This window comes from Mustelus asterias, chromosome 4 (genome assembly GCF_964213995.1).
Source record: "Mustelus asterias chromosome 4, sMusAst1.hap1.1, whole genome shotgun sequence".
Classification (NCBI taxonomy): domain Eukaryota; kingdom Metazoa; phylum Chordata; class Chondrichthyes; order Carcharhiniformes; family Triakidae; genus Mustelus; species Mustelus asterias.
In genome coordinates this window covers 87,083,754-87,098,188 of record NC_135804.1, presented here as the reverse complement: position 1 = coordinate 87,098,188, position 14,435 = coordinate 87,083,754, and the positions used below count along the sequence as shown (strand labels likewise).

At 40.6% G+C, this 14,435-nt stretch overlaps 2 protein-coding genes across 2 annotated transcripts in view; both read left to right on the top strand.

Moving 5' to 3' along the window:
- Window positions 1-14,435, top strand: part of kdrl (kinase insert domain receptor like) — a 509,442-nt gene that overhangs the window by 316,086 nt on the left and 178,921 nt on the right. The window lies entirely within an intron of this gene.
- Window positions 1-14,435, top strand: part of chic1 (cysteine-rich hydrophobic domain 1) — a 32,069-nt gene that overhangs the window by 10,026 nt on the left and 7,608 nt on the right. The window contains exons 3-4 of the mRNA XM_078211337.1: window positions 5,025-5,180; window positions 10,900-10,956. Of these exons, the coding sequence (XP_078067463.1) occupies window positions 5,025-5,180; window positions 10,900-10,956 (213 nt within the window). The remainder of the gene's footprint in view (window positions 1-5,024; window positions 5,181-10,899; window positions 10,957-14,435) is intronic.

Below are 14,435 nucleotides of genomic sequence, written 5' to 3'. Positions count from 1 at the left end.
TCCTTCTCCATAATAATTACACCTGCCTCTGCTTCAGAGAGCAATGTTTACTTTAGCTACTCTAATTTCTATCGAGAACAAAGAATAGTACAAGTCAGGAACCGGCCCTTTGGCCCACCGAGCCTGCGCTGACAAATGACACCTTTCTAAACGAAAGACCTTTTGCCTTTACACGGTCCATATCCTTCTGTTCCCTGCCTATTCATGTATGTCAAGATGCCTCTTAAGTGTTGCTATTGTATCTGCTTCTACCACCTCCGCTGGCAGCGGACTCCAGGCACTTACCACCCTCTTTTGCCTCCTTTAAACTTTCCCCGTTTTACCTTAAATCTATGTCCCCTAGTAATTGACATTTCTACCCTGCGAAAAAGGCTCCAACTATCCATTCTATCCATGCCTCTCATAGATTTTAAAACTTCTGTCAGGTCGCCTCTCAGCCTCCGATGTTCAGGGGAAAACAAACCATGTTTGTCCAATCTCTCCTCATAGCTAATACCCTCCAAACCAGGCAACATCCTGGTAAACCTTTTCTGCACCCTCTCCAAACTCTCCACATCCTTCTGGTAGTGTGGTGAGCAGAACTGTACGCAATATTCCAAATGTGGCCTAACTAAAGTTCTATACAGCTGCAACATGACTTGCCAATTTTTATACTCTATGCCCTGACCGATGAAAAACCCTTGCAAGTGTTTTATTTTCTTGGCTCTTTTTTTTCCTTTTTAATAAACATTTTGGTCACTTTTTGCTGTTTTTAAAAAATCAATCCTCAGCTTTATGACTACTCTTGCAACATTATAAGCTGCTTTTAATCTGGTACTATTCTTAACTAGTAAGCCATACTTGGGTCTTTCTCACTAATTTTTTTAATGAAATGTATTTTTGTTGAACTTGTTGAATCATTTTTAAAAATATTTCCCTGGTTTATTTACTGCCATACCTTTCAGTCTCTTTATTCAATCAACTTTATCCAGCTCTCCCCTCATACCTCTAAAATTAGCTTTGTTTATGTTTCAAAATTCTTGTTTTGGACTAGTGTATACTGCTACTCAATTGAATTATCACTTTTCTCAGAGAATCTTTTTTGTGAAATTGATTAATTAACCTGGTTTTATTATGCCATACTAGATTTTAAAATAGCTTTGTCCCTAGTTGGTCAACAACTTTTTGTTCTAGGAACCCATACTACAAACTCCTCTTCCAGATTACTGTTGCCAATTTGATTTGACCAGTCTATTGAAGATTAAAGTCCCATGATTATTAAACACAACTTCTGAAATATCCTAATCTTTACTATGTATTGCATTAATGATTGAAGTGGAATAAATTTTAATCTATCAATTATGAAGTTAACATTTGAATCAGAATTCTTGGTATAATTTATTTTTATTTTTCTGAAATCCTTCATTCTTCTCTTTCCTTTTTTTTTCTCCCTTTTCCTTCCTCCACAGGAAACTGTTCTACAGGCATCCTTGGCTCAATTACATTTAGTGTAGCAGGGATGGGTAGAGGGGGAATTTATTTGTTTGCAGACTGTAAGAATGTGCATATTGAAACCTTCGGTTGAGAAGGCATTGTTGCACAAATGTTCACAAGGCTACTTAATAAAATTGTTCATTACAGCTAGGATTTGAGATTCCTATTCACACACAATCTGAAGTAAAACAAAACAGAAAATGATGGAAAATCTCACAGGTCTGACAGCGTTTGTGGAGAGAGAATAGAGCCAAGGTATCAATTTAGAATAGTACCTTTCACCCAATAATATATCTGCCGAATTAGAGCAGGTTGGAGAGGGAGGCATTTCCAAAAGATTAATAAAATTAGTGGGTATATTGCAGTTATTTACTATAACAGGTTTTTTTTCATAACAACAACTTTATAAATTGCACCCTGACAACATCAGCTTCATTTCATTAATTGCTTTAAACTAATGCAAAGTATAACACTCTTCTTCTTACTAAATTCAACCAAGCACAGATATCAGATACCTGTCATAGAACCTTTGTTGAATTTAATAAGAAGAGAAATGTTATACTTTGCATTAGTTAAAAGTAGTTAATTAAGTGAAGCTGTGATGTAGTCAGGGTTCAATACATAAAGCTGTCAGTATGGGAAAAAAAACTCTCAGTAAACAACTGCAATATGCCCACTAATTTTAATTTCGTATTCTGATTGCAGGATATAACTAGTATGTACAACTAGTGTTCTTTTAAATTGTATCATTCAGGAAAAGATGTTTCTCTTATCCATTTTGAGTGGGACAATGCTGTTTCAGGCCATAAAACTACATCAATAAAGATTTACACGTCCAAATTTAATTTCTACCAATTTTTAGAATTAAAGCATAGTAGTTTTGCAGATTATGATCTAATTCCATCTAATGCTGCAGGAAAAGACAACAAAAAAATTGGCAGATTTATCCTTTCTCATTTTTGAAAGAATGTTTGCATTATCTATTGTGAATTTTGTAACAAAAATGGTTTGGCTAACTTGCTATGTACATTCATTTTTAAAATCATGTCCCTTATTGCTAATTGTCATAGCATCCATTTGATGGTCCCGCTGTCAACAAATCCATGCATAATTTTGCTCTGAAATGTGTATCTTCCTCCCCCAACAACACACACACACACACACACACACACACACACACACACACACACACACACACACACACACACACACACACACACACAGAATAATACAGTAAATGTCACTTTTGGTGTAGTATGTACCTCCAGGGGATGCATGGAATGATGAAATTCCAATATAAGAATATATATATAAGAAAGGAAGCTTCCTACTCTAAATCTGCAACAAAGAAAGAGCCTGTGGAGAGGGTGGTTGTGCATTGCAGAGAAGTGTAAGCCATAAATGAGTGAGTTGCATTGTGACTGTACCTGACAGTTGATAGATTAGAGGGCTTGCTTATTATGATTGAAGAGGCATGGTTAGCCTGCTGGGCTTTGCCAGTCTTTTCACTATTTGTGAAGTGTTTTTGCATCCTGTCGTAAAATGTTACAACCCTGCTTTATTGGCAGGACCAATATAAAGCTAAGAGGAAGTAAGACTCATTTGCAGTGTGGGAAGCACACCTTACTGATCAGTAGCTGGATGCTCATTTGCATTTTTAAAATGGCAATGCATGTTTACAACAAATATATTTTGCTTGCAGTTATGATTTCAAATGTTTTCTTCTGACAAATGATTCCATTTGCAAATATACCATAATCAAATCCTCTCTATTAGGATGTCTTATACAAGTCATAAAAGAGATAAGAAATGTGTTTGAATATGGGCTTTCTCTTGGAGGAAGCCATAAATTGCCATCTGCAAGTTTTGAAATGATAGCTATTGAATAACTTTCAGGACTATACTTGCTATAGAACTTGGAAGTCCCAACTGATAAAACACCATCATTGAAACCAATCTGAATATAACCTTTTGACCATGAAAAATGTTAGAATACATATATATTTGGTTGGAATTTTTACACAAAGTGATGAGCCTTCGCATTGTTCCCCTTCAAAGACCAATGGAAGTAATTGTATGATTTTATTTGAAATATTTTTACTTGTCTGTTTTCAGTACTCTGTATCATACCATTTATTTCAATGTTAACATTTTCGTGTTCAATAACAGTTTTTAATCTTGTGAACTATTTTGAAACTTTCCCTGAGATGCATTTCTACCTATTGAAGCATTTGACAAATTACTTATCTAATTTTAAAAATCTATTGCCTCATATACACAAAATTGATTATCAATCTTCAGTTTTCAACTGTTAGAATAATGAAACAATGTGTATATGTTTGTTCCACTTGTACATACTGAATGACCTTGCAGATAAGGGGCATTGAGTCTTCATGAGTGGCTTGTTAGAACCTTTGGTTGCCTTTTAAAAACTGCTAATAATTATCCATACACTGTCTACTGAAGCTTGTAATTTCCTGACACCTCTGAGTTGGATATGGGGGTACCCCAAAGATGCGCTGGGGAATCCCTCTTGAAAGTTCCAGGAAAGGCTTTGTGTGACAATTCTCCAGAAGCATTAACTTTCCCTGGACAATTGCAATGGGAACCATATGACAAAGCGACTGAAAATAGCTCTCTTCAGATGGATCCGCCAGTTTTGCACCTGAAAGAGTTAGCCGCCCCGCTTGCCTCCTGATGTGGACCTGACAGTGTCCCAGGCCCCCCCAAATTCCATGCACTCACCTGGACACTTACCTTCTCCCTGGCCTATCAGTTTCACTGGGCTCTTCAAACCTTCCTGTTTCCCAGCAGTCATTTTAGTAAGAAAGGGGCGTGGTCTCACTGGAGTTGCATCACACTGTGGCCTGCAGGGACCAAACAACTCCAGCAATCAGAGGTTTGGATGAAGCTTTCCAGAGCAGGTCAGTGCTCTTTAAACTCTTGTAATTCCAGCAGGACATCACTTTACACCACGGGGTGGAAGTTACAGCCCATCGAGACAAAAAGACGTTGCATTCCTAAATCCGAATATTGTAAATATCAAACAATTGAAGATTATTGTAGAAAATGGAGCCCACTGGAGTCCAATAACCCAAAAGTAGAGAAGAAAAATCAAATTAACGATTCTCGCTATATTTTCTTTTCTGCTTTTTGAAGTTTGCAGGGAAAGCAGACAAAATTAGGAAATAAAATGGAGTGGACATTTTAAATACTATTTTTACTTGGACTGTTTTGCTTTGATTTCAGAGCAACTTCAAAGAATTGATAGAAATATGTTTAACATGAGCTCAGCACAAATTCCTCCTCTAGTTTGGAGTTATTTGATCTACAGTGATATCCTATTTGAATTTTACTTTTGCGGTGAATGTTGCCTATTCGTTTCACAGTATCTGAATGGATACGTAAGCACACGTGTATGCGTGCACACCCCTTTAGTTTGATCTCCTGTTACAATACTGCCATCTGTCAAATGCTCATTTGTTAACTTGATTTACAATCTGCCTTTGCTACAACTTTTGACTTTGCTGTGCTGCGTTCTTTTGTTCCAGGTGGCTCCAGAGGAGTATAAGACAAGCATTGGTCGGGTAAATGGATGCTTAAAGAAAAATCTTCCCATCAATGTGAAATGGCTTCTGTGTGGTTGTCTTTGTTGCTGTTGTACCTTGGGTTGCAGCCTGTGGCCTGTCATCTGTCTTAACAAAAGAGTAAGTATTTAATTAGACCATTTGTACACATGATTAGAATAAATGGGACTGTTGCAAATTTTAGAATTAGGGCCAGTCTTGAAACCAGTTTCTTTAACCTCATTTCTCTCATTCTCATGAAGACATTAATTTTTTACTGTTACACAAATGCAACAAGTGATGGTCACCCTTTGGTATATTGCACAAGCAGCCATTATTCATGTATGATCTTTGGTAAGTATCAACAGGCAATTCAATTATGAAGCATTATAGTTGAGACTGTTTCTCTCCACACATATCTTTCAGCAGTCGCTTAATGAAAACATTGAAGGTACTTTAAATTTTAAAAATAACAATGCTATTTCACACATTCTTTGGATTTAATTACTCAAGTTTTAAACAAGAGATTGCAAGATGGAGGCCTTAGCCTCAACAGCATGCATTTGTTCAGCACCCTTAAAGTAGCAAAGCATCCCAAGACATTTTACAGTAGCATTAGCAATAAATATTTGTCAGCTTGCCACAAAGAGAGATATCGGGACAGATAACCAGAAGCTTGGTCAAATAGCTAGGTTGCTTTTAAGGAGCATGTTAAAGAATGAGAGAAAAGTAGAGATGTGGAAATGTTTAGGGAGGGTAAGATGCCCTTTCGAGAGTCAGTGCAGACTCAATGGGCTGAATGGCCTCCTTCTGTACTGTAGAGATTCTGAATAGGGGCTTGAACCCCTAATCATCTGACTCTTAAAGTTGTGTTGCTACAAAATGAGCAAAGCTGACAAGACAGCCAGAAATGCCTGTTTCACTATAGGAAACTAATTCCAACAGCCCTTGAATTGTCTTATACAAAATGCATTTCAGCATCAGTTAAGAGGATGCACTCTTTACTCAGAAAATTCTTTGGGAGGGATATGTTTCCTATTAATAAAATTATAGCATTATTATTGAAGTAAATCTGACTGCCACACTACTACCATGCCAAGTATTTTTAATTCATAACATAGAATTTTAACCATTTTCAGAATTTGGACTTTTTTTTGCATAAAACCATCTTGGTCTGTCAGCTGTGCACACCCTTAATTGCTGTGCCTAAGTTAATATCTAATATAACTGACAGGAGAGTGGAGTTTATTTGCACTTGCTGCATAAAAAGAAAAGAGAATTTATGAGAAAATAAAGGAGTCACTAAAAATAATTCGCATCTAAGCTTTGATTTTAAAATCATGTGTATTTTCAAAATTGCAATAGAATTTTATTAACTTTGGTTTTAATATTTCACATTGAAATTGTCATTTCATTTTTGAAACTTGTGAATTGATTATTGTGCATTCGTATGTTTAGTAATCAGCAAAGTATTACTAAGATAAAGGCAAAATACTGTGGATGACCAAGGGTCATCCTGACTTGAAACGTTGACCTATCCTCTTTCCACAGGTGCTGTCAGACCTGCTGAGATTTTCCAGCATTTTCTGTTTTTGTGGTTGAAGTGTTACTAAGATTTGGACTTTACTGATGAATGCAATTGCCAATCTGAACGTATTTTACAAAGCATTTTTCGTGGACTCACAGTTGCAGCAGCTCTGATACTGACTTATTAAAAGTTGAATCAAGTATAATGAATGTACTGAGTGTCCAATTGTTTTTATGGACCACAGGCAATTTGCCAGAGCCAGTTAGCAATTTGATATAGCAGCATAGCTTACGGGATACAAAGCTTGCATCCTCTGTGTCCTCCAACATTCATGTCTTTGTACAATTCTGCTGCTCAAGACCCCAATCTTGCATCTAAAAATCACATTACAGATCTTGATTTTCCATAAAGGAGAAGAATACAATATACCATGCTTTCTCTTTGCTGTAATTTTAAGGTGCTGAAATGCTCAAGTGACAGAGCAAATGTGGTTGGATGTAGAATGATTAGTATTACATCACTTTAAAATCAGGCTGAATTGCTGAAAACATAATGAAAAGGTTATTTGTCCGACGAGGCTTGCAGTTTCCACAGACTAGGGTTCACTCTCATTGACTCACCCATTTCCTGAGAGAAAGCTCTGCAGAAATATTGCCTGGTCCCCCACAAGTAAGCCTCATTATCTGACACGATGTAATGCTCTCCCATAGCTTTACCCACTGGCACACTTCCAGATAACATGGACTGTGAAGCGTTTGATCATCTCAAACCGGTTATCCCATTAATCTCTGATTCCATTCCTAATCCTAATGCAGCACGGTGGCACAGTGGTTAGCACTGATGCCTCTCAGTGCCAGGGGCCCGGGTTCAATTCCCAGCTTGGGTCACTGTCTGTGTGGAGTTTGCACTTTCACCCCGTGTCCACGTGGATTTCCTCCCACACTCCAAAGATATGCAGGTTAGGTTGATTGGCCATGGAAATTTGCCTCTTAGTGTCAAGGGGACTATCAGGATAAATATGTGGGGTTATGGGGATAGGGTCTGGGTGGGATTGTGGTCAGTGCAGATTCAATGGGCCAAATGGCTCCTTGTGCACTGTAGGGATTCTATGATTCTAACCAGACTTCCCCTCCATTTTGCTCCTTTTTGTTGTTTTTCACATCAATTGTTATTGCTGAGGGTGTTGCTAAATTCAGGCATCCAAGCTGGCCACAAATTTTGCAGATACCCACTAGCAAGGGGCTACAGATGATATAAATATTTGGATCATGGTACACCTCTTGTTCGGAGCAAATAAGAAGGAAATTGACAGTAATTCGTGTTTTTTAAAATCATTCAAGGAATGTTGGTTTTACTGACTAGGCCAGCATTAATTGCCCATCCCTAATTGTGCTTGAGAAGGTGGTGGTGAGTTGCCTTCTGAAGTCATTGTAGTCCATGTGGAGTGGGTACGTCCACAGTGCTGTTAGGGAGCGAGTTTCAGGATTTTAACGCCATGACACCGAAGGGAGAACAATATGTTTCCAAATCAGGATGGCAAGTGGCTTGGAGGGGAACTTCCAAGTGGTGGTGTTCCCATTCTTCTGCTGCTTTTGTCCTTCTATATGGTAGTGTTTGTGGGTTTGGAGGGTGTCAGAGGAGCTGTGGTGAGCTTCTGTGGTGCATGTTATGGATGATGCAGACTGCTGCTACTGTGTGTCAGTGATGGAGGTGGTGAATGTTTGTGCATGGTGTGCCAATCAAACAGGCTACTTTGTGCTGAATTGTGTTGAGTTTCTTGAGTGGTGTTGGAGCTGTGCTCATCCACAGAAGTGGAGAATATTCCATCACACTTCTGACTTGTGAGTTGTATATTGTGGACAGGCTTTGGGTAATCAGATGAATTCCTCACCACGGGATTTCTCACCTCTCACCTGCTGTTGAAATTGCAGTATTTATATGGCTAGTCCTGATCAATTTCTGGCCAATGGTAATGCCAGGGATGTTTTTGGGATACAAGAGGTAGCCAAAGAGAGGGGACAAAGATGAATCTGAAATTAGGGTTGAGTTATTGGAAATTAGTATATTTGCACAATTCAATTTGACTAATCTAGTAATCTGCACTCAATATTTTAAATAGCATCATTCCGCTATAAGTGAACTTGAGAAAAGAGACTACCGTTTGTTGCTGTTGCCATTTTTTTTTCTTGTTTTGGAATTTGTAGATTTTTGGCCATTGGTAATTAGCCATGCAAAGCTTCTGGGGGCAATCCTCCCATCCTGCTATGCCGCTTTTGTAGCGCAACAGATCGGGAGACTCGAGCGGAGGCTGGTTTGCGGGCTCCCCACTGGGCACCACAGCCTCTGTCAGTCTCCAGCAGCCAGATTTCCAGCGCTACATAATTTGTTTAAATTATCATCTCCATAGCATTTAAATATCATTAAAGTTTATTTATTAGTCACAAGTAAGGCTTACATTACATTGCAATGAAGTTACTGTGAACTCCCCGAGTCGCCACACTCCGGCAACTAGGAGTGTGGGTTAATGCACCTAACCAACAGTCTTTCAGACTCGGTGGGGGGGGGGAGAAGAAACTGGAGCACCAGGAGGAAACCCACACAGACACGGGGAGAGTGTGCAAACTCCACACAGACAGTGACCCAAGCCGGGAATCGAACCCAGGTCTCTGGCGCTGTGAGGCAGAAGTGCTAACCACTGTGCCACCATGCCACCCATTAGCGGGCCCGGGACTGAATCGTATGCCCCACCCCCGGCCAGGAGTGGTTCACTCGAGTGGGGTTTGTATAGCTCCGCACTGGAGTGAAGGGGGGCCATTGAGGCCCCCCAGAGAGTCGGGTGCTGGGGGGGTGCCCCCTAGGCATTGCCACCTTGGCAGTACCAACCTGGCCCCCTGGCACTGTCTGGGGCAAAATGGCAATGCCCAAGGGGGCCCTTGGCACTGCCCACTGGGCATCGGGCAGTGCCAAGGGGGTGGGACCTATTGGGGCAGGGCCTGATGGAGAGGCGGGGCCTTTGAGAGGGGTGATCAATGGGCGTGGTGCAGCCAGGCTGAGTGACAGAGGGAGGAAGGCCAGTGATTGGGAAGGGGGTAGATAAGGAGATTGGGGCTGCCGGGCGAGGGATGTGGGGGCTGGAGATCGAGACGGGCTGGATGGGAGTTTGAGGCTGGCAGGATATGTTCAGGGTGCCAGCGATCAGGTCATGTGGGAGTCTGAGGGCCAGCGATGCAGGAGTCACGGGGCTGCCCAGCAATCGGGAGGCCAGCAGTGCGTGGCTACTGAGCATGTGCCGATGTCGGAGCTGACAGATTGGCGCAAGCGCAGTGGCCTGCTCAGCGCTCTGCTGCTGGCCTCTCCAGGGGTATAAGCCCTGCCCACTGAATTTCAACGGGATTCACGCGAGTGCACTCTGCAGTGCACAGAGTATGGGGGATTGATTTTGAAACTTGCACTGAAAAAATCAGTGTGATTTACTCCAGTTTTTACACAAATTCACCACTTTTTTGGGAGAATCGCTCCTTCTGGCTTTAATACTGGCACTTTTTTTTTGGCGGGCCCGGGTCTGCAATGGTTACGTAATAATCTGTTACACCTGATCGACTATTAATAATTGAAAGCATTAGCAGAATCGAATGCCGTTCCCCTCGTGCGGCATGGTATTATAAATAAAATGTTTGGTTTGTTCTATTTCTCTACACTAAGACTGCAATTTTTTCGAAGATCTTCCAGCAGACCATGTTATGTGGCAGAATTGCCATTCTTTTAGGTGAACCACTGTGGCCCTGAATTCATTGTTGTTTTATAAGTGCACCAGATGTAGGAGCTGCAAGTGAAGAAGTTATAATGGTGCTTGTATCTATATTTATCTGTTGCTAAGAATGACAAGAAAACATCATTGCAGTGCCGTTTTGTAATTCTTCACCAAGTCCATTCGGTAGCAGGCAATATTTAAACTTCTGTGCCTGCCCATTGGTTTCCTGTAATCCCATTATGGGATAGTGGTGGTGCTAACCCATGTGTCCTGCCGCTTGATGCGAACTTTTAATTTGATTAAATCTGAATCATGAAATTTTAAGTTAGGTCTTCAGTATGGTTTTTATATAGACGGGTTCCTATCTCTTCAGAGATTGCTGATTTAAGCAAATAAAGATGGAATAGTTTGTAATAGGCTATCTTTTATAATGGTAGTCAGAAACCCACAACGCAAAGTGATAAAATGTTTCATGTCATCGAAATGTTCTATTTTATCAAATACCTTGCCACTTTATTGTGGAAATACTTAGCGTTTTAAGTATAACGCCAAGATAAAATCTTTCATTTAATGTTTTTCAGACTAGAAGATCAATACAAAAGCTGTTAGAATGGGAAAACAACAGATTGTATCACAAGGTGAGAAAATTGATTATTTCCTTGTATGTGAAGTGCATGAATCTAGTTCATGATTCGGCAAAAACTGTACTGGTGAAGATTCTGAACAAAGTCAGACATTCTCAAGCAGTAATTCCACACGGTGGCGCTATATTTTATTTGTACCTGTATATGTTCATACCTTGACCTGTAAGAATCCAAATGGTTATAACACAGAATGCCATTTGGACTATTGTGTGGATTCTGGCTCTCTGCAAGAGCAACTCGGCAAGTTTTGCTGTCTTTTCCATGTAGCCCTGAGCATTTTTTTTCCATTTGGGTGGTTCGCCAATTCACTTATGAAAGCCATGATTGAATCTTTCATTTAAATCTTTAAAAGCTATTATTCTCTGCATTTTCTACACTGCCCCGTTATATGGTTCAACATTTTCACATTGCTTTAAGAGAGCATTCTGTCATCTTCTCTACCTAATCTGATTGCAAATCAATAACATTATTAAGGAGATTTGTTTTAGGAGAGAAAAGATGAAAACTCACCTGTAGGAAGGATGCCATTACTACGTTGATGTAAATAAGCTCTGTTGCATGGTCAACTGTCCCAAAATCCTGTTCGAATTCGTCCAGTGCAGAATTCACCACTTTCACTGCATTGAAATGGCTAACTCAAGACACAAATTACATCCTGTATGACCAAGACAATGGTGTATTATTCCTGCTTCATCTTCCTTGGCCTTAATCCTACTTTTGCAATCTCCTCCAGACTTACTTTTAATCCACCAATTCTGGCCTGCTGGGAATTGACCTCGCTTGGTCCCATTTTTGTCTAATCATACTCTAGAACTCCAGATTAAGTCCAGATTAAACTGCATTTATTTCAATACAAGAGACCTGATGGGCAAGGCAGATGAACTCAGGGCATTGATGGGTACGTGGGACTGGGATATTATAGCAATTACTGAAACATGGCTAAGGGAGGGACAGGACTGGCAGCTTAATGTTCCAGGGTACAGATGCTATAGGAAAGATAGAACAGGAAGTAAGAGAGGAGGGGGAGTTGCATTTTTGATTAGGGAAAGCATCACGGCCGTACTGAGAGGGGATATATCCGAGGGTTTGGCCACTGAGTCTATATGGGTAAAACTGAGAAATAAGAAGGGGGAAATCACTTTGATAGAGTTGTACTATAGGCCCCCAAATAGTCAGCGGGAAATTGAGGAGCAAATATGTAAGGAGATTACAGATAGCTCCAAGAAAAATAGGGTGGTATTAGTCGGAGATTTTAATTTTCCCAACATTGACTGGGACAGCCATAGTATTAGAGGGTTGGGTGGAGAGAAATTTGTTGAGTGTATTCAGGAGGAATTTCTCATTCAGTGTGTGGATGGCCTGACTAGAGAAGGGGCAAAACTTGACCTCCTCTTGGGAAATAAGGAAGGGCAGGTGACAGAAGTGAGGGATCACTTTGGGACCAGTGACCATAATTCTATTAGTTTTAAGATAGCTATGGAGAATGATAGGTCTGTCCCAAAAGTTAATATTCTAAATTGGGGCAAGGCCAATTTTGTTGGTATCAGTCAGGAATTTTCAAAAGTTAATTGGGGGAGTCTGTGGGAAGGAAAAGGGACGTCTGGTAAGTGGCATGCTTTCAAAAGTGTAATAACCAGGGTTCAGGGTAAACACATTCCTCTTAGAGTGAAGGGCAAGGCTGGCAGAAGTCGGGAACCCTGGATGACTTGGGATATTGAGGCCCTGGTCAAGAAGAAAGAGGCACATGACGTGCATAGGCAGCTGGGATCAAGTGAATCTCTTGAAGAGTATAGGGGGTGTAGGAGTAGAATTAAGAGAGAAATTAGGAGGGCAAACACGAAATTGTTTTGGCAGATAAGGCAAAGGAGAATCCAAAGAGCTTCTACAAATACATAAAGGGCAAAAGAGTAACAAGGGAGAGAGTAGGGCCTCTTAAGGATCAACAAGTTAATTTATGTGTGGATCCACAAGAGATGGGTGAGATCCTAAATGAATATTTCTCATCAGTATTTACTGTTGAGAAAAGCATGGATGTTAGGGAACTTGGGCAATTAAATATTGATGTCTTGAGGAGTGTACATATTACAGAGGAGGTGCTGGAAGTCTTAAAGCGCATCAAGGTAGATAAATCTGCGGGACCTGATGAGGTATACCCCAGGATGTTCTGGGAGGCTCGGGAGGAAATTGCAGGTCCCCTAGCCGAGATATTTGAATCATCGATAGTCACAGGTGAGGTGCCTGAAGATTGGAGAGTGGCAAATGTTGTGTCTTTGTTTAAAAAGGGCTGCAGGGAAAGCCTGGGAACTACAGGCCAGTTAGCCTCACATTTGTGGTGGGTAAATTGTTGGAAGGTATTTTGAGAGACAGGATCTACAGGCATTTAGAGATGCAAGGACTGATTAGGGACTGTCAGCATGGCTTTGTGAGTGGAAAATCATGTCTCACAAATTTGATTGAGTTTTTTGAAGGGGTAACCAAGAAGGTAGATGAGGGCAGTGCAGTTGATGTTGTCTACATGGACTTTAGCAAGGCCTTTGACAAGGTACCGCATGGTAGGTTGTTGCATAAAGTTAAATCTCACGGGATCCAGGGTGAAGTATCTAAATGGATACAAAATTGGCTTCTTGACTGAATAAGAGTTTTAACAACACCAGGTTAAACCAACAGGTTTATTTGGTAGAAAATACCATTAGCTTTCGGAGCGCTGCTCCTTCGTCAGATGGAAAGGAGCAGCACTCCGAAAGCTAATGGTATTTGCTACCAAATAAACCTATTGGACTTTAACCTCGTGTTGTTAAAACTCTTAGTGTGTTCACCCCAGTCCAACACCGGCATTTCCACATTCTTGACAGAAGCCAGAGGGTGGTTGTAGAGAGTTGTTTTTCAAACTGGAGGCCTGTGACCAGTGGTGTGCCTCAGGGATCAGTGCTGGTCCCCTGTTATTTGTCATTTATATTAATGATTTGGATGAGAATATAGGGGGCATGGTTAGTAAGTTTGCAGGTGACACCAAGATTGGTGACATGGTGGACAGTGAGGAAGGTTATCTCCAATTGCAGCGGGATCTTGATCAATTGGGCCAGTGGGCTGACGAATGGCAGATGGAGTTTAATTTAGACAAATGTGAGGTGATGCATTTTGGTAGATTGAACCAGGGCAGGACTTACTCAGTTAATGATAGGGCGTTGTGGAGAGTTACAGAACAAAGAGATCTAGGGGTACATGTTCATAGCTCCTTGAAAGTGGAGTCACAGGTGGACAGAGTGGTGAAGAAGGCATTCTGCATGCTTGGTTTCATCGGTCAAAACATTGAATACAGGAGTTGGAACGTCTTGTTGAAGTTGTACAAGACATTGGTAAGGCCACACTTGGAATACTGTGTGCAATTCTGGTCACCCTATTATAGAAAGGATATTATTAAACTAGAAAGAGTGCAGAAAAGATTTACTAGGATGTTACTGGGACATGATGGA